At 40.7% G+C, this 20,660-nt stretch overlaps 2 protein-coding genes across 4 annotated transcripts; one reads left to right on the top strand and one right to left on the bottom strand.

The window, feature by feature from the left end:
• The first annotated feature begins 1,128 nt into the window (after nt 1-1,128).
• On the top strand, nt 1,129-13,953 carry f2rl1.2 (coagulation factor II (thrombin) receptor-like 1, tandem duplicate 2). Of its 3 annotated transcripts, none has more exons than XM_078162009.1 (2): nt 1,129-1,369; nt 11,800-13,953. In XM_078162009.1, exons 1-2 carry the CDS (start codon nt 1,213-1,215, stop codon nt 12,888-12,890), a joined length of 1,248 nt encoding a protein of 415 aa, XP_078018135.1. In that variant the 5' UTR covers nt 1,129-1,212; the 3' UTR covers nt 12,891-13,953. The 3 variants fall into 3 exon arrangements, with proteins under 3 accessions (XP_078018135.1, XP_033503603.2, XP_033503602.2); XM_033647712.2 differs by lacking the exon at nt 11,800-13,953 and adding an exon at nt 6,324-7,870 and having other exon boundaries at nt 1,146-1,369; XM_033647711.2 differs by lacking the exon at nt 1,129-1,369 and adding an exon at nt 10,228-10,506.
• A 4,038-nt stretch (nt 13,954-17,991) lies between these two features.
• ch25hl2 (cholesterol 25-hydroxylase like 2) lies at nt 17,992-19,822 on the bottom strand. Its single transcript, XM_033647609.2, has one exon. The coding sequence runs from the start codon at nt 19,674-19,676 to the stop codon at nt 18,783-18,785; it is 894 nt and encodes a 297-aa protein (XP_033503500.1). The 5' UTR covers nt 19,677-19,822; the 3' UTR covers nt 17,992-18,782.
• Nucleotides 19,823-20,660: the final 838 nt, after the last annotated feature.

Raw genomic sequence — 20,660 nt, 5'->3', positions numbered from 1 at the left:
CCAATCCTACGACTATGATCAGGTGGCACTATTTCATATTACTACAACAACATTTTGGCTGGCACATGAACAGCCACAGTGACTGAAACAATAGTAATGATAATAAAAATAGTACAAGAATAATCTGATGACATCACGCACGTCGTGAAAGTCGACCAGGTATGACGTATGACGTTAGTGTGTCATGTCTGTTGGCCAAGTCACGGCAAGATTCAAGACTCCACAATCGCCTAATCTGACATAGTGACTGTTAGAAAGTACAAAACTGTTGTGTAGTCTGAAACTGTCATAAAGCAGACAAATAAATGTAGTCGAATAAAAAGTAGACTATATATATTCCTCTGAGATGTAAAGAAGTATAAGTATAAAGCATAGACTGTAAAAATAAAGTAGCATAGAATGGAAATACTCCTGTACAAGTACCTCAAAATTCTCTACATTTTAATGATAGCTGTTGCAAAGTATTCTGTTTCTGCTCAATACTAATTACTAACAAATACTAGGCTAATATTTTACATTACAATTCATGATCAATCTGGAAAATAAAATTGGAAAAAAAAAAGTTTTTAAGGGTAATAAAATGCTAGAGAGCTTAAAAAGCATGAAATAGAGCTTGTTTAAAAAAATTCCCAGGAGAGGATCCCCTGGGACCCCCCCCAGAGGTCCGGGCTAAGCCCCCCAGTGTCCTCAAATCCTAGGAATGCCCATGCCCACTATAATCTACCAGTTTATGTCTCCCAACAGTGTGTTGGTTTATGCATCATTATACTGCTCATGCGAAACTTATATTCAAGTATCTTTTTAATTTTACGATAAATTGACTTTGTTCTTAAAATATTTCTGTGACTTCCTGTATGACTTCCTGGAAACCACCTGATCTTGTACACAGGTGCAGTTCACCTTTTTTTTTTTTTTTTCTTGAGGTGCAGTTCACCTTTAACCATAGACTGTCGGGCTTTTAACTGTTTCCGCCCGTCCTACAGAAACATCCGCTCCAGTTAACACAAGGGAGAAGTTTGTCTTCAGTGCTTTCTTTAAGAAATACATTAATTTTAACTCCAGCCAAGATTAATTTTTCCTAACCTTTGCCTATCCGTCTCTGACTCAAAGCCCTCCAGGCAAACTCTCAACAACAGCACAGGCACCTGACTTGTCTCGGTACGTCACGTGACTGAGTCGCGATGACATCACGCAGGTGTCTATAACGTCTGTATGAAGAGGGCATGTCAGTTTAACATCGACACAGAGGAGCACAGCCACACCCGCGGACACTACTGCATTTTACTCTCTGCAGTCATGACTCTGAAGACGCCATGGGTTCACTTGTTCCTATTTTTGTGTTGCGTGCAGAGCTGCCTGTGTGAACAAGGTAAAGTTTCAGTTGTTTATATCTATCTGTTGTTTTTATTGTCTTAACTTTCCGCTCACGCATGACATGGATCCATAAAGAGCTTTACGTCGAATGTAGGCCCTGAATGTTTGATATTTAGGTCCTTATAGGGGGGATTAGTCTGTCAGAAGCAGTTTGATCACACTGTAATAAAGTTATATGTAAAGTAGATAGTTGTAATGCAGATGAGTCATGCTCAGAGGCCTGTTTGTAAGTAGAGAACAGGTGCTCCCAGCCGAAAGTAAATGTTGTAGAAGGTAACCTAACAAAGTACATTTACTTAACTACTGTAGATTACTTAAATACAAAATTGAGGTAGTTTGCTTACATTTTATGCAACTTTATACTTAAACTTTACTACATTTCAGAGGGAAATACTCACTTTTTACTCCACTACATTTCAGATTACAGTTTTACATTTTTTTCATCCCCTCCCTGTCCAGTGAAAATCATGTATCTCCAGTTGTGTCTAGTTTTAATGTTTGTAAGGTACTGAAGGTTCGGGTGTTCCTTTATGTGTCCTCTATGGCCTTATGCTTAAAATCAGTCTTTAAAATACAAACAGGGAACATTTTACTGCACAATGAACAGTTTTACTTTTCATACCTTAAAGGGGAACTTCACCCATTTTCAAAAGTCATCCATTTTATTCCTATGGTCGAAGACAGTCCAAATATATTAGTAAAAATGAACAACCCTCTTAAACTAGAGCACTAAAAGTCAAATTTGTTATGTCATTGGGTATAAAGTCTGAAACTGCTCCATGGGTGTGGTTACATGATGACTTCTCATTCAGAATGAAATCAATCTGAATGAAATCATTCAGAATTAAAGGTTTTCCAGGTAGTTTACATGAGAAATATTCATTCCAAATGAGGGTTTACATGGGAGATCAGTTTAATCGCCTTTGTTTGGGGCAGGGAAGGTTTCTGATTGGATAGGGGGCGGGGCTGATGTTATGTGTACCGGAAGAAAACACTGTAGTCCTCACTCCGGATAACAAGATGGCTGATGACGCCGTTCTTAGTGCCTTTTTCGGGCTTGTTTTGCTTATATTCTTGAAGCAGCAGTACGACAACAACCTTGTTCTGCTAATGCTTCGTTTGTTGAGGAGGAGAAGAGAGGTAGAAGATCGAAGAAGGGAGATAGAGGACCGTGCTGTGGTGAATGGAAACCGGTGAGTGCAACGAGTCCGACTGCTCTATCTCAGCCCGTTGCTATGCAGCCCGTTGCTATGCACGCTGTATATGTCATCGCGCCAGAAGGGCAAGGAAACGAGCATGCGCAGAATGAATGAAATGGCTGGAATCGGGTAGGAGGTGTATACAAGACAGAAAAATTCTTCCATTCGGGTTCCGAAAAGGAATATTCCACCCCTGTGCACCCGATTTGATTTTCTTTCGGGCTGGCTGTTTTCATTCGGATTGAGGTGTTTACAAGGAGCATTTCTATTCGGGTAGGGCTTCCAACCCGAATGCAAAAGGAATACATGGCTCCATGTAAACGCATGTAATGAATGATGGAAGATGTTCTAGATGACACTGAGTGGGTTTACATGGACAGTTTAATTCCCTTTTCATTTGGAATGAAAGTTCATTCCTATTAAAAATAATCTTGTAAACACCTAATTCGGAATGAAAATGTCCAATGCAATTGAAAATTCATTCCTATATAAGGGGCTGGAATATTCCGTTTCTAATTCCGAATGAAAGAATTTCTCGCACTTGTACATTCATTCCTCTTTAAGTCAATTCTGGTCTTTCTGCGCATGCTCGTTTCCTTGCCCTTCTGGCGCGATGACGTATATAGCGCGCGCGACAAAATGGCAGCTTCTAAAAACAAGAGATGGTCCCAGCGGAAACATTTTTTTTAATTTCTACATTAGAAGACTTGAATATCATGACAAAATTGGATGGTCGGAAATACAGAAACTCTGAGATTTACCTAGCGGTGGCAGAACCGGTCGTTGCACTAACCGGTTTCCATTCGCCAAAGCACAGTCTTCTGTCTCCCTTCTTTGACCTTCTACCTCTCTTCTCCTCATCAACAAACAAAGCATTAGCAGAACAAGGTTGTTGTCGTACTGCTGCTTCAAGAATATAAGCAAAACAAGCCCGAAATAGGCACTAAGAACAGCATCATCAAGCATCTTGTTATCCGGAATGAGGACTACAGTGTTCTTCCGGTAAACGTAAACACGTAACATCCGCCCGGCCCCCTATCCAATGAGAAACCTTCCCTGCCCCAAATCTTGCGTGGACCCGAATAAAGGTGATTAAAAGGCGATTAAACTGATCTCCCGTGTAAACCCTCATTTGGAATGAAAATTTCCCATGTAAACTACATGGAAAAACTTAAATTCCAAATGATTTCATTCAGATTGATTTCATTCTGAATGAGAAGCCATCATGTAACCGCACCCACTGAAGCTGAAAACACACTGGTACTGCCGTGTGTCACGTGACGCACGTCACATGCCACCATTAGTGCACGTTGGACGCGTTGGGTGTACTTCCTCCACCTATGCATTAGCTTAAAACCATGTGTGGAAGCCCGTAATTAAAGTAGGTTTCTCACCTGGAGAGCTGATCTCCAGAGCTATGACTTGCCAGTCAATATCCTTTTGGTCATTGTCTTTATAATGATGGGATTGGGGCGTTTAGCTCGGGATATTTCTCGACCTCAACAGTGAGTCTCTCTTCGTCCATTCTTTGTCACATATGAGACACAGCAACAGCTTCAGAGTTCTCTTCATACATCGGTGGTGAGCAGAGGAGGAGGAGGAGGAGGAGGAGGAGCTGCCATAGGAGCAGAGAAAAAGAGCTGCTACAGGATAATCTATGTTCAAGCACATAGCGAGTGGGGGAAATATGCATTCAATTCCGGGGGCAGTGAGGCTGGAAATTGGACATTGGCGTAAAGGGCTGTGAGGAGGCACGTCCAGGAGTGCCAAGGCATGTCTTGCCACCGCCAGTATGGGGTTGTGCATTGAAAATAAAAGGGGTGTATTTTTTGAAGTGTGGAGTTTGCCGCCGGTGTGTTTTGGCCTTGAGAGCACCCAGGGGAATGTTCTGAGTACATGGGTACATTTGTTTCAGAACTGAATACACTACAGTAGAAAAAGTTCATTTGGTATTAAACAACATTCTGTGGGTCCACAAAATCAGTCTCCCATTAATTGTCTATGGAGCAGCTCCAGAATTTATACGCAATGACGTCATACCTACGTCGTTGCCGTGATGCCGTCGTGAACCCTTTGAACTTCTCCGTCACTCCATTTCGTTGCGGTGCAATTCACCGCCAGAGCGGTAGGGGGCTGCGTTCCTTTCCTGAATGGTTATCGTCGTCTCTAGTTGATTCTTTATTTAGCTTCCGGCTTTTCCGGTCACAGAGAAATGAACGTGGAGCACGGACAGATGGCTCCATCCGTATCGGTCCGTATCCGTATTTAACGTTGAGCATAAATGGGCCTTAATACTGCAACATCTACATCGCAACAGAAGATGTTAAAAGATGGCGGGGATGGCGCAATCTGGAAATACGGAACCGGAAATGCGTTGCTACCAAGCAAACCAATCACAGTCCTCTTGGTCTGCGCTGGGTCTGCGTCACCTTGACATGTAGTTACATTTTTTGGGAGGTGCATGTCAGGCTACGCCGGGGGGCTACAGCGAGCCTCCTGCATAGCCACGTACCCTACGACGTAGCGACGTCGTTGATTAAACGCAGGACCATAAATCAGGCATTAGACTTAATTCTCTGGTTTCTGGCTTTGACAGAGAGTAGCTCATGTTCACAAACATTGACTAAACTTTTCTAAGCCATGGAAATAACATTGGAATTACTGATTCAGCTGTTAAGTGCATTTTATTGATATATACTTTTACATAAGTAAGGTTTTGAATGCAAGACCTTTACTTGTAGTGGAGTAGATTTTCAATCCAGTCTAATATATTTTGCACTGTACATTTCTGCAAACCACGGATATTATACATTTGTTTGTTATTATGAAGTGGATACATTAAAGCTCCATGTTTTAATAATGCTTGGTATACTTGGTTATAATTAGGAATAAATTATGTTTTGGCTGAAATACTCAGTTTTGGGGGCACAATTCCCGCTGGAAAAACAGCTGTGGGCAGACGAAGTCAGCTTATATACTACATCAATTTTCAACATTGATGTGATACATATGAAATGTACAAATGTAACATGTTTGTGGTTTACATAAATGTACAATGACAACATTTTCTGTCGGTGACTGGGCTGTAAATTTTACATTTTGGTATTAGTACTTTTACTTAAGGATCTGGATACTTCTTTCGCCACTAATTGAGTCTTAGGGCTTATTAATCCTCAACATTAGATGCAGAGATGCATGGAGCCTTCTGTGTGTACTCTGCATTCATTCCGTCATTTATTTGTTTTCTGAAAGCTTAAAGATAGAGACAAAACACTAGAGATTGTGGATGCAGTGTAACGTAGTTCAAGTGAGGTACATGCAAAAGTGACAACATGGACATTGAAAAAATGGTGGAACGGAACAAATATATAATACAATGAAAAGACTTCCTTGTCCCCATGTGGTGATGTGTGTCGTGGCTTACAGACCACCCCTGCCAATGTTAAAAGGTACAATATTGTGACCGCCTCCATTGTCACCGTGGTTGTTGTTGTGTGAATCTTTTGATTCCGCCCTCTAGTGCCATTATTGGCTATATGCCATCATGAAGGACACATGGAAATACAAGGGCAGTGACGTTGTCGTTTACAACATATAAAACAGGCGTATCTATTTTCATATGTAAAGGAAGTACAAATGAGCCTTGACTGAGCTTCACATTTAAATAAATTTGTAGTATGTCTCTGCATCTATTTCAGGCCTGTTGTACTTCTGTTTTTTTATATGCTTTTATCTCATGATTTGAAACAGATTCGAGAGGCTTCCCTTCTACAGAGACTAATGATGGGGTGTTGATCAGCTCCCAAGCCAAACGCTTCCTACGCAGTCATCTTTCAACCGTCTTTCTCCCAATCATCTACATCATTGTGTTTGTTGTGGCACTGCCCACCAACGCCATGGCCGTCTGGGTGTTCCTATTCAGGACCAAGAAGAAGCATCCATCCTCCATCTACATGGCCAACCTGGCTCTGGCTGACCTGCTCTTTGTCATCTGGATCCCCTTGAAGATAGCGTATCACTTGAACGGCAACAACTGGATCTACGGACAGGGGTTGTGCGAAGTGCTGGTGGCATTTTTCTACGGCAACATGTACTGCTCCATCTCCTTCATCGCCTGTATAAGTGTTCAGCGTTACTGGGCCGTGGTACAGCCGCTGTCCCAGCGGCATAGGAATAACCGCTTGGCTGTCATTGTCTCTATAACAATCTGGGTGGTAGTCTGGCTTCTCACCATCCCTCTCTTCCTGTACGAACAGGATGTCCGGGTAAGAGAACTCAACATCATCACTTGCCATGATGTCACCAAGCCCAGTCAGAAGAAAATAGCAGCGGGCTACTTCCTGACAATGGGAATTGTGGGATTTGTTGCCCCCACCATCGTGTGCATCATATCTTACGTACTTATGCTCAAGGCACTCAGGAACAACATGGAGGACCCCACCAACGCCAAGAGGCGACAGAAAGCTGTGGTCTTGATCATCACAGTGCTGGTGATGTTTTTAGTGTGCTTCACTCCCAGTAATATTATGCTGCTGGTGCACTACATCCTCCTTTTGGGTGACGCCACCAACACCCTGTATGGATTCTACATCACCACCCTGTGCTTAGCGAGTCTTAACAGCTGTTTCGACCCTTTCATTTACTACTTCATCTCTGAGGACTTCAGGAATCACGTGAAAAACACTCTCCGCTGCAGGAGTGAGCGGACAGTGGAGAGGATGAGGGTCTCCTTCAGCGCTCTCAAGTTCTCCAAGAAAAGCAGCGCATATACGTCTGATTCAGGGAACACGCGGAGCACTGAGTGCTAGTGCTTTTTTGGTGTTTAAGCTAATTTTTCATCATTGAAATCTCAGGTTGTAAGATAACTCCTCACAGTGACTTCTTTCATCTCTGTGAGGAAATGTAGTCCTCCTAGAAGCTTTAAGCTGTCTAAGTTACTGCTTTTTAAATTTTGTAAATAGATTTTTATTTTTTTATATGTTTTGGTAATACAACTGATATTCAGTGCACTTTGCTGAATGCAGTCTTCTGCTGTTTTTATTACATTTCATTGGACCATGAATGATTGAACTTTGGTCTGTGTTTTTTTTACGTGTCTGATCTTTTAGTCCACGCTGTTATTTTGAGATGACTCTTTTGTAAGCGTATCAACATACCACAAAGAAGTGAGACCTAGATTTAGCATGTTGTATGATATAAGTTTGAAATATGTGTATATCTTGTGTGTTTTTATAGTTATCATTTTTACTTGTATGACTACATTTTAAAGTTTGCCAATAAAGAAAACGTACAACTTCTCCCCTATCACGCTGTCTGCAGATCTAAAAGTCTCAAAAAACATTGAACTCGATTTCCTTACAAAAAAGGTCTTAAAAGGTATTAAAAAAAGTCTTAAATTGAATTTATAAAATTCTGAAATACAACCCCAATTCCAAAAAGTTGGGACACTGTGTAAAACATAAATAAAAACAGATGCATACATTTTATACAGCAGCAAAGTACTGGATAAAAAAAGTGTAATGAGAAATAATTGTAGGCCTAATCATCTCCACTGCTTTTCTATCATACTTTGTCCAGTATGACTCTGAAACAGGTATTATATTGAGTTTTTTATGGTATTAAAAATGTCTTAAATAGTCTTGAATTGTCAGAAACCTTGTATTTGGTTACTGACATTGTCTCAGCCTTAATTGTCAGGCAGGCAGTTGTAAAGGTCAAACTGCATGTTCCTTATTTTCAAAACAATCCTTATATTTAACCTTTGCTGTGAATTCATTGTTTATTGTTTTGGTCTTCCAAAGGTCCTGATGCATTCTAAGCCAGAGTATAACACCATCTAATCCCCCATAATAGATTAATGGCAAATGATTGTATCAGTAAATGGCATAATTTATTTTTCTTTGCCAAACAATAGAAAATATTTCCTGAACTGATGTCGTTACTTTTGTGAAACAAATTATATCAAGGTAAAAATCACTTTTTTTAATGAAATGGTTTTAGATGAACTAAAGAGCAGGGGCAGAACCAGAGGCTGTAAATATTTCGTGCGAACTAAAACTTAAGGGGGTCTGGAACAAAGGCCCACCCCCCCAGGGAAAATTAGCCTACATCTAATTTTGTATCTAACTGTTCTCCAACTTTCTTCATCATTCATTGTCAGGAATGACTAATTTTCATTGGGTTCAAGTCCCCATACGGACCAAGCATGGGGCATGGACTGGCAGCTGGTGAGGTGCCAACTCCTGGGCACTGCCAAGGTGACCCCAAGCAAGGCACCAAACCCCCAACTGCTCAGCCACCTCGCTCTGACATGTCCCTCTGTGTATTTCAGGTCTGTGTGTATATGACAACAGAGTGAAAAACATTGAATTTCCCCTTGCGGATCAATCAAGTATTTCTTCTTCTTAAACAGCAAACTGCCTCTGCTGAATAGATTCAGTTTTTGGTCTTGTAAAGTGAAAAAAAGTTTTATTAGGCCTTTAGGACTAATTAGCAATCACTGTTGGATGGGATGTAATTTGTATTTTTATTTTATTTTCTTACTTTTTGAAGAAAGCAGGAGAAACATTTTTTCCAAGGTATTAAACATAGAGTTCATGCCTCTATATTTAGGCTCAACAAAATAGGTAAAGAGTGTTGTACAAACTGGTTTCTGAATTGCTGAATTACATACTAAATTACAGAATGCAACAGTTCAGACTCTTACGGAAGTAAAAATACTCATATACATGTTTACACTGGGTACTTGTTAGCTTCAGTGTTGTATTATTAACAGATCATCCTACATGACAAGGGCAGTTTTGACACAGTGAGGGAGGGAGAGAGATCACATGATCTTGAAATTACCAGTTAGGGTGTGTTATTCAGGGTGAGTATATTTAGTCCAATAATATGTATTTGTTGAATCAATTTATAACCCAGTTTGTATCTGTTTACACCTATCACGTCGCACTGTTTGAGTTCTGTCAGGAATTGTTGAAAATAAAGCTAAAATAATTAACTGATAAGTCCATCAACTGAGAGTGAATCTGCATTGATTACTGACTGAAAACATACAGAGTCCAGACAGAAGGGTCCCAAGACCAGGTTCAAACCCAGAACCCTCTTGCTGTGAGGCGAAGGTGCTGTCCACTCCATCGCTGTGCTGCCCCTTTCAAATATTTTGTAATGTCAAACAAAAAAACAAACAGTTGCTCAAGAAAATAATCTGCATATTCAGCAATATTGTAAAAAAAACATTATTACTAACTTAATTATAACTGGATTATAGAAAACACAAAACTACATCTGTCCACTCAAAATAAGTACAGAGAAGAAGTGAAAAAATAGTTTCCAGAAGTCAACAGCATCAGCTATATTTACCTGGAACACTTCCTCTGATGTAAGGTCACCTCTCTGGTTGTACTTGTAAGGCAGTTTTTATATGAAATACAGCACAACCTGTCTTTGTTTGTTTTGACTGCACATCACCGTATGAAGAGGAACAAAATGATTCTGCTGTAGGAAATTGTGAAACTGTTGAAAGCAGTCTGTCTGTTGATGCAATATATAACAGAACTGATTTACCTCGAAGGTTAGATTTCAAGGAAAAAAATATCTATGAGGTAGATTTTATTCACTATGGATGTTTACTTTTCTGTTTTCTTCTTCGTGGGTTCAGTGAGCTCCACAGAAACCTGTGATGGAGAAACCACCACAGGCTAAACAAAGTAGGCGGGTCACTGATGACGTACACAGCGTCCAAACAGGTAGTCTCGGGGTGTGTCCTCCCAGGGTGTAGTTGTATGAGTTGTCCGACATTTAAGGAGTTGTGAAAGTCAGACTGTCACAACGCAGTGAAGCTGAGAGCGTGTAAAGTACACCGCCATGGATTTAACTCGGTTATTATCGCTGCTTCTAATTTTCTGCTGCTTTTCTGCCTCAAATGCCGCAGGTAAGACCGGAAGTCCCTCTGTTTATTGTCTGAGGAGCTCGTGAGCTCATAAAACCGAACCAATGAGACATTTTTAGTCTCATCTCGAGAGTATATTAATACAGACTTACTTTATTAATATTTAAGTATATTGAGATTAATGTATTAAGCCATTGTCTTCATTATTATTTATTCAGAATTAGAGAGGAGTTTTGACGGAATTGGAGTTTTTGACATTGGGTGGGGGTTATCTCTAACAGACAGGTGTATCGGGAAATGAGGGCGTAAGAGAATAATTTATATGAACAGAAATTATTAATGTTATATTTTATTGGTGCAGATATTGTGTATCCAACCTCGTGAGAATAGTAGAAAATATCTTACTTCCTCTCAGCTGTAGTGGAGTTCAGGGCTGGTTGAAACTTCTCACTCCCTTAAATAGGCCTACTTCTCTGGCATAATTTATTTTAGAATATTCTAACCACCAGCAAATGAAAAGTGAAGGTCTCAGCTATAAATACATACGTTTTAATGCTTTCAGTTACGAAATATGAAGCAACCAATAGAAACTATGTGAACAACTAATTCAAACAAGAACCAGAAAACTTGAACATCTGTCCATTTTTTAAAAGCAAACGACATTTAACCAGTTTATTGGTAGTAATGTTTACCACAGCCATTGGTTCACAGGTGCCAGCCAACCCTGCTCACCTTTGACCCAATTTTGTGATGACATTAAGATAGCAGCCACCATCACTCATCACAGACTTTCTAATATTATATCAAAATGCAGCTGATTCCTACTTTTATTATCCATACAGTATGTAACGTATTTCTAATATTTCGATCCAACACAAATTTGTAATATTTAGTCCACAGACCAGTTTGTAAAAACTTTTGATACCATAACATTGTAATCTTTATCTTGCCAAAAAAGTTAGTGACTTTCAGATTTCTTAACATAGTAGATGAGTGCAGATGAAGAAAGCATTTAGGTTTCAGTGACCATCAAAAGCCCAGTAAATAGCTATATGCCAACCAACCCCGGCTACAATTGATGATATTTTGTTTATGAATTACACTGTCAATAATTAATGTTATCTTGTAGCCTGCAAATAATTAAAAAAAAATCCAGAGCCTATGGTGACATTCTTGAATAACCGTTGCTGTTCTAAACCCAAACCTAAACCAGTTTGTAAGATGGTAGATTTTATAATGATGGCTCACAATTCATATTTTTGTCTGATGGAATAATTGATTAGTCAAAAATCTATCCAGCCCTAATATGTATTCATTTTTGTCATGTTATTTTAGGTAAAGGACGAGGGTTTATCGGTTTTAAGGACCCTAAAAACTCAGATCTAGTAGTTGTGGACCGCACAACATCTGACACACTGAAGAGTAATCTCACCACCGTCTTCATCCCTATCGTCTACATCATCGTGTTTGTGGTGGGACTTCCTGCCAACGGCATGGCCATCTGGGTGTTCCTCTTCAGGACCAAGAAGAAGCACCCATCCTCCATCTACATGGCCAACCTGGCTCTGGCTGACCTGCTCTTTGTCATCTGGATCCCCTTAAAAATAGCATACCACTTCAACGGCAACGACTGGATCTACGGAGAGCCGCTGTGCAAAGTCCTTGTGAGCTTCTTTTATGGGAACATGTATTGCTCGATCCTTTTCATCGCCTGCCTCAGCGTGCAGAGGTACTGGGTGGTGGCTCATCCTCTGTCCCAGCAGAGGAAGAACAACAAAGTGGCTGTCGGGGTTTGCGTGGCCATCTGGGCTTTCATCTGGCTCACCAGCACGCCTCTGTATCTGTATGACCACACCGCCAAACTCAAAGACCCCAACATCACCACTTGCCACGATGTCAACGTCATACGGGACTCCAACAATCCATTTCCTGATGTGCAGCTTCCTTACTACTACTTTATCTTCATGGGTTTGGTTGTGTTCCTCGTCCCTTGTATAGTGATCATTGTGGCCTACGTCCTGCTGCTCAGGGCTCTGGGGAACAGCATGGACGACAGCTCAGCAGCAAAGAACCGCCAGAGAGCCGTGGTGCTGATCGTGACCGTCCTGGTGACATTCCTAGTGTGTTTTGTCCCCAGTAACATCATGCTGGTGGTGCACTACTCTCTACTGAAAGATGGAGTGATAAACAATGGTTACGGCTTCTACATCTCCACATTATGCCTGGCAAGCCTCAACAGCTGCCTGGACCCGTTTATCTACTACTTTGTGTCGGAGGACTTCAGGAACCACGTGAAGAACACTCTGCTGTGCAGGAGCAGCCGGACTGTGGAGAGAATGAGGGTTTCCTTCAGCTCCATGAAATACTCCAGGAAGAGCAAGTCATATGTGTCAGATAGTGGGAACACGCAGAGCAGCAACTGTTAGAAATAAGGTGGATAAAGGCGAGCAAAGAAAGACTTTGGTGGGATATCATGCACCGTGCTTGTGCTTATAAACAGGGCATCACAGAAACCTTGTGGCACTGAGACACAGTGGATAGGTCTGTGGTTATGGACATAAGGCCCATCAGTCATTACCAGGTAACCTCAGCAACCCAACTGCCAGAAAAAATTGTTGGCGTTGTACGTTGGATACGTTACATTTTCATACTGTATATATAATGTGTGGTTAAGTTTAGACGGGTCACCAAAAATCAGCCACATTTGGGGGCTAAAAAGCTGCTGGAAAAAGAGCAATGACTCATTTATTCATAACTGATTTGTTATTTATTGGTCTCAAACAGTGGTCTGCAGCTTGGCAGGCATCTAGCCCGGGTTACACGCCATCCACCATCCCCTCCACCTCCCAACAATAAAGTCCGCTCATAAACTACATCATTTTAGAAACACTGATATTAGTATAAAACATGCAAATGTTACAAATATTGTTATTTGCAGAATGCTAATATTTTTTTCTGGCGACTGGGCTGACCTCAGATAACCAAAGATGAACTAAAAATGTGAAGATGACTGTGCTGGGAGTACATTTTAAAATGTGTATATATATGTATATATATTCATTATGAACTGCTGTGTAGTCTTCAAATGTAAAAAATGAATACATATTTAATTTTTTTAATATAGAAATGGAAGGCCTGTTAAAGACTGACATGTGGTCTTTTCAGCTGTACAAAATGTGGATTTTCACAAGATTCTGACTGACCAGTTCACCGCACTGAAGACCATTTTAGAGCTGAAGAAACCTAATGTGTTCAGAGGAAGATAACAAGAGGTGACTGTAGCTTTAATCATATCAACAACAGAATGTAATAGCCATTCATGTGTTTTTTTTTTGTTTTTAATCTTGCCTGTTCGGCACATTCCTGCAGCCAATATGTTTTATCCTGTTATTTTAAACCTTGTGTGATAAATTGTTTATTTACTTGTGAGAATAATGAGGAGAAAGGTGGTATTGTTACATAGTTTCTTAAATAAATGATAAAACAACAGGATGCAGTTTCAATGAAACTCCTTTTAATATTGCATAACTGATTTGAATGCCTGTGTGGAGTGAGTCATCAGCTGAATTTTCCTCATGCAGCTGAAGAGGGATGTAGACTCATTGTCATGGATCGCTGTCTTTGCTATGTGAAAATGTTGGGAATTCATGGAATGTGTTGAGTTGTTTTTTTAGTGTCACAAAAATGAAAGAAAATGTACAAGCTTTTGTAAAACAAGTATTGAAATGTTTAGTTAAAGTTAGATATTAAATATACTGACTTCTGAAGAAACAGCCAGAGATGAGAGGGTCAGAGTGGAGGGGGTTATAGAATGTGTCAGAGCGTGACGAGGCATGTCGTGAGGATAGCAAAAACAGATCGTCCTCCCACTGGTTTTTGTGTGTCGGGCCATGTTTCACCTGAAGCACAGGAAGCCACACAGCTTGCTGTCCCAGTTATTTTTATTTATTGATACAAACAATACATTTACGTCTTGATAGTCAATTTTGGTCTCCTTTCTAACTTGAAGCTCATTCAAAATGTGTTTCAGTCACACATTTTCAGACACACAAAGACAATAGGCTGTCGACAAAGGGGTATTGTGAACCAGAGTGAATGCTCCAGGTCCTTATCTCTAGAGAAGAAGTATGTGAACTGAGGTGTTTCTTGCAATAGCCCTGCCAAAGGATTCCTCCCCCTCCCCCAGGTACACACGTAGACTGTGAATGGTGATAGCTTCCTGTTTAATGACTGGTTGGTTGAGGCTGCGCTCGGGGCCGTTTTAAGAGGTAAATGATTGTTGTGTGAGTGTCGTCTTACCCTTTGTCAGCACTCTGAGTGGAATACCTTCTTTTCACATGTTGGGGACAGAGCCACTCCCTGTCTGTTATATTTACATAGTTCCACTGTGTGACCAAGGCAAACAGAAATATTTTCTAACCAAAGCACTCTGCGGCTGCAGTGGAAAACTGATAATAAAATATCACCAGGGGAAGAATTCTGTAGATTTAAAATGGATTATGTATCTGATAGTTTAATAAAACAGAGAAAGGAAAAAGTTAAGACCCCTTAAATTATTTTCTCAGAAGTCAACACTGGTTGTAATTTATACAAGTTAGTGTAGCTGAAAGATTTGGATGCATTATGAATTCTGCAGGGATTGGCATTTCCTGTCTCAGAGTGCATGACCATGAATGGTTATGTAGGAATGAAAGGCTTAAAGACTTAAGGGTAAAGTTAAGGGTAAACATGTACATGCATTCATTTTTTTTAAGATATGCTAACATGCTACGTTTTTCTCATCATAACAAACTATGAACCTTTTTGCAGCTCTGCAATGACAGCTATGAGAGACAGCGTTGGTATGGTAAGAACGGAAAGTTCTCCATATGATGAGCTGTGACTTGTTTTCGTGCACAGACACATTTGCAGTAGCTGCACTCCAAAGAGCTCAATGCAACACATATAGCCCTTTTCACCAACATTAGCATGTGTATGCAGTTTTTTTAAACACCGGAAAACCTGCTAAAAATAGGTGATAAACTCCTCTCCCATTGCCAGATGTAAATGCCAGTTGTAAACTGTATGTTAGCAGGTCTTTTGTGATTTATTTATGAATTTATTTATTTATTTTGTGCAGTGGTAAAGGGGCTATAGTTTTAATGCACCACTTTTTTACACTATGCAGAAACTGAAATCTAAAAATTATGTTATTTCATGCCACTTTGGTTTTTGCATAAATTAAACATGAGATATAACATATTAATTAGGCGGGGGGTTTTTTGTTGTTACTTGCAACAGAGCCAGGCCAGCTGTTCCCCTCGTTTTCATTCTTTATGCTAAGCTAAGCTAACTTGCTGCTGATATATTTTACAGTGATGAAAACATCTTCTAATCAAACTCACAGCAAGAAAGAAGATTTTTTCAAGAAAGAAATTTGCCTAAAATGTGGATCTATTCCATTAAATATTGCTTTAAGACCTGGTGATTTTATTTAACGTCAATAAAATTCAGCTATGTTTTGGAATTCAGGGATATTTTTTCACGACTGTTATTATGGTTTAAAAAAAAAAAAAGGACAAAGTACCAGCGTAGTTAGTTCTGCAGTTGCACACACATATGTATGGTGGTTTGTGTTGCATACAGTATTTTCATGATGCAACATGTCCGGTGTGCTTTAAGGTTCTTGTAAGTTGCAAGAGGCCTGTAACCACATGACTGGCACATGGTAGAACTTTGTTTTTTTTAACCTGGTCCCTATTTTCCCATGTACTTGAGTCTAAGGGCTTGTTTTAGCAAGTGAATTTTCACTATTGCCTTCAGGGTGTCGTTATGCCCAACCTGCTTGTAAGGGTAATCACTGTTCCTAGGTCTTTTATCCCCTCTGCTGTCCGACTGTTAAATATATCCTTATGAATTTGTATGGTTTGGGTACTGTGTACCTTTTTATGTATGTTATCATCCAGTGCTTAATTAGGCTGTTTTTAATGAATATATTTATTGGTGTTTTTTTAATTCATTATTGGGGCTAACAGATTTTGCACACAGCTGTCAACTTTCTTTCTGTGTTTCTATGTGTTGTGGCGCAAGCTGTCAAATGGAATTGCCCTTCAAGGGATTAAAAAAGTTGTCTTGAGTCTTGAGGTGACTAATGGGAACATTTGTTATTGAAATTGGTCCAGTATTGAGTAGGGGTGGGACTCACTAGAGGCCCCACAATACGATATTATCATGATGCATAAGTCACTATGCAATATTATCGTGATTTTTAACGTGCTGTGATATGCTGAGTATTGCAATAAAATACACTGAGATATACTGCAATTGATTACCATTTTTCAGTGGCAAATTATGTCCCCAAAGGAAAACTTTGTCAACATCAACAGTTTTAACCGATAAAACAAAATAGTCTGTTCATCTCACTTCAATCATTTTTATTGCAGCAAAATATATCTAGTAAAATGAAAAAACAGCTGATTATATTATTCTAGTAAGCTATGAAAAGTTTGATTTATATTTGTAATATTAATAATTTATCTGATTAAAAAAATCAATATTTAGTACTAGGTGACAATATGATATTGCCACACAAAAATATTGCAGTACTATGCTGTATCGTCCCCCCCCCCCCCCCCCCCCCCCAACCCCCCCAACCCCACCCCTAGTACTGAGTGAAACTGCTGCAGCCAGCAGTGGCGAAACAGGCTGTAATGTAACATTACTGTGCAATTGCGCACTATCAGTGTACACCCGCTTAAAGTGATGTTGGACCAGTTTCAAAAATTGTTGACTCCATTAGTCACATAGACACAAAAACAATGGGAAAATAGGGCCAAGTGAAAAATACTCAAGTAGCCCTTTAAGGGATTAGTCAGGAAATAATTTAACTTCCTAAGTTATTTCTATGGATTTGAGAGTTAGAAAATAGCTAACAGTGAGAATGCACACACATTAGAGATTCATGTTACTACCAGACGTGGGCATAAAGTCTGTTTTTTAATTCAGATTTAGGATCCCAGTCCTAGAATAATTGTAACAAAGACACACAGACACAGACAGACAGACAGACAGGTGTTTCTAAGACAAGCACAGCCTGTTGCAACTGTCAGCCTGTGTGTGAAGCACAAACACGCAAAACCAGTTCTGACTGTTGGTGTTGTCTCTAGGTGAACAGAAAGAAGAGTCAGACAGAGTGGGACTAGGTCACCACAACCATACTATGCCTCACTGCATTTCCTATGTGTTATCATTAGATAAGAGCCTGCATAAAGGAAAAAGTGTGCATCTCTTGTGCTTGAGATGAGTCAGCCAAAATATGTACTGCAGAAGCTGTTTGATATGTGAAATTTGTTGCCTTGTTGATCTGATGTGTGTTGAGAGGAAAAGAGACCTCTGCTGGTATGTTAGTTAAACTGCGATATATCATAAAACCACTTTTAAGTAAAACAAACACACTTTTCCACCAAGGAGAAGTAGTTGGTACGTCATTTGAAATTTATTTGATTATCACATCATTTCTGACTCAGAAAAGCCACACAAATTTACATTTTGATTTATTCTGAAATGTGAAATAAATGCAAAAATGTGATGATTCTCACAGTAATCCCTATTGGTTCGACATAGTAACATATTTTCAAAGAATAACACCTGACATAATTTAAATAATTTTATTTTCACAGTCACATCACAAAGGTATTGTATTTTTTGGGGGGGGAGTTTTAATAAGAACCTTCCAGTGAAAGCATTTGGTCTCAAAGAGAGGACGATAGATTAGTATTGCGCCCACGCATCATACTGGGGTGCAGCTAAAAGCCTGCTATTCATGCGTGTGAGTGAGAGGGTCAGTGCTGAGGAGGGAGAGAGGGACAATGTACGTGCTAACGTGTGTGTAATCCCTCCGACAGATCACACCACCTACCATCTGCAAATGCTCAATAAAAGCTCAGAAACGTGTGGAAGCTGACCTGAGAATGCCACAGAGACATTACACCAACACATTAATGGGAAATCTCTATGAATAAGAGATAAATGCACAACAGTACAGGATAATCTATACTATCATTGTACAAACAGACATTAAAGATAGCTCTTCTCAACAACTTACCAGATAGTCAAATGTTAGACTGATTATCAGCTCCTAATATCCATGTTCTGTTAGAGAGCAGACATCAAAATAGGGTGAATCAATATAATAGTATCAAAAAGACAGGAAAGGCAGACAGACAGACAGGAAAGAGAGAAACTGGTCTGAAAAAACAAGTGTTGGAGTGAGAGCAGGTACAAAAGAGGCAGATTGAGTAAGAGAGCGACAGAGTCAATGAGAGATTCATTCCAGCTCTTTAGTCTTTTTTCCCCTGCACCTCGTCTGGCTCTCCCGCAGCAGCGTGGCCCGAGGGAGCTGGCACAGAGTGGGTGCCCCCCAGCCAGTCCCAGTGAGAGAAGAATGGGGCGAAGTTAGTGTTGGGCCGCTGGTGGTGAGCATCATGCTTTGGTGCGCCACCCCAGAGGCCAAAGGGCACCAGGTTATGAATGGACCAGGGGAAGTCGTAGCCACAGTGGTCTTCAGTGGAAGTGTATACGTTGAATACCATGAAGCCCCATGTTGTGAGGCAGTGGCACTGGAGCAGGATGGGGTCTATTGTAGCCCAAAATCCCACGCTGAATAACTCCCAGCCGGACAGGTACTGGGTGACGAGGCTGAAAGGCTGGTTGTACTGGTGGTGCACGGCGTGGAACGTGCGATACAGCCACGGCACCCGGTGGTGCAGCAGGTGCCACAGGTAATACTGGAAGTCAAAGACCACCATGCAGCCCAGGATGCCCAGGAAGAAGCTACAGAGTGTGGGTGCCTCGCAGGGCAGTGGGGTGGGTGGCCTCCACAGCCACTGGGCAACTGTAGCCGGAAAGATGTAGAGGAGATGGTTGTAGATGGTGACGCCCAGGGTGGTCCAGATGTTGGGCCAGGTGACGGGTCTGTCAGGATGGAGCCTGTAGCGGTTAATGCAGGGCCAGGTGGGAGCCATCAGGTCGAGCACAGTGTAAATACCAACCAGGAGGAAGTAGGTGGTGACGGAGAGGATCACGGGGAACAGAGGGCTCCTCAGGAGGTCGTGGTGGTTCTGGTGGAGGTAGTCCCAGGCAGGCTGCAGGACCAAGCCCTGGGACTGGACCCCAGTCACGTTGTCCTCATCCGACATCCAGGATAAAGTTCTGAGTAACCTGACTGTGCTCATCACTAACAGTCTTTCTCTTTCAAAAGAAGGACGATCCGAGGGGATTATTGTTTAACAAGCCTCAGAAGTGGATAAAGAGGGATTTAAATGAACGGAGAGATCCAATCAGCCTCCTCATATAGGTTAGGCGAACAGAAAATTGTCTGGTGATGTTGTGCCAAATTGGACTGGCGGACTGTCTTAGCCTCTTATGTATGTTCAAGCCCCACCTCCACCCCCCTCCACCCCCTGCTTTTCAAAGGAAGGCGCTCTGTAAAGGCCCTTTTTCATGGGCACAAGGACCGCAGCCAGGACTCAGGAGCGGGGCCACAACAGCTCTCATTTTTGACCCAAATCATGGAGTGAGAGCTTCCGTTTACTTGTGATTTTGACTTTGTCACACACAACTAGAAGCTGTGTCTCTTAGCCCTTAAAATTAATACAATGATAACATTACTCATACATCAAGCCATACTTTATATTCACTGCTGCGTGTCAATAATCAGCCTGTTAATATTTCTCTCACTCTCAGATCATCAGACATACACACAAAGAGCACACACACACATGCATACACACACACCATGCGCTCAAAAGAGTAATTAATCATAGAAAAGCTGTCAAATGAGAAATCAATTCAAAAGCACTCTCTTTCAGATGCTGGATAGTAGCTGGCTCGTTGCTCAGTTTGAGTTTGTTTACAGACTAAAAAGATTTCATTGTAGAAAACTGATCCCAGGCAGCTACCGCAGCTCTGGATTCTACGCTGTGACACAATCATTCTGTACAGAGAGGTTTTAATGATAACATGTGCTTCATAGTAAGACATTATGTTTCATTAGATTTTATCAAACAAAGAGCAGTGTGTTGGCTTTCAACAGAGTGAGAATAGAGTTTTTCCATAAACACATGACACTTTGAATAAATACATCATGACAAGAGAGACATGACTTTAATAACATATAATAATAATTTGCACATATCACTTATGTCCTGGGTCTTCAA

The sequence above is a fragment of the Epinephelus lanceolatus genome, chromosome 19 (assembly GCF_041903045.1).
Source record: "Epinephelus lanceolatus isolate andai-2023 chromosome 19, ASM4190304v1, whole genome shotgun sequence".
NCBI lineage: Eukaryota > Metazoa > Chordata > Actinopteri > Perciformes > Serranidae > Epinephelus > Epinephelus lanceolatus.
The sequence above is the reverse complement of the archived record's forward strand: the minus strand, read 5'-3'. Positions and strand labels throughout refer to the sequence as shown.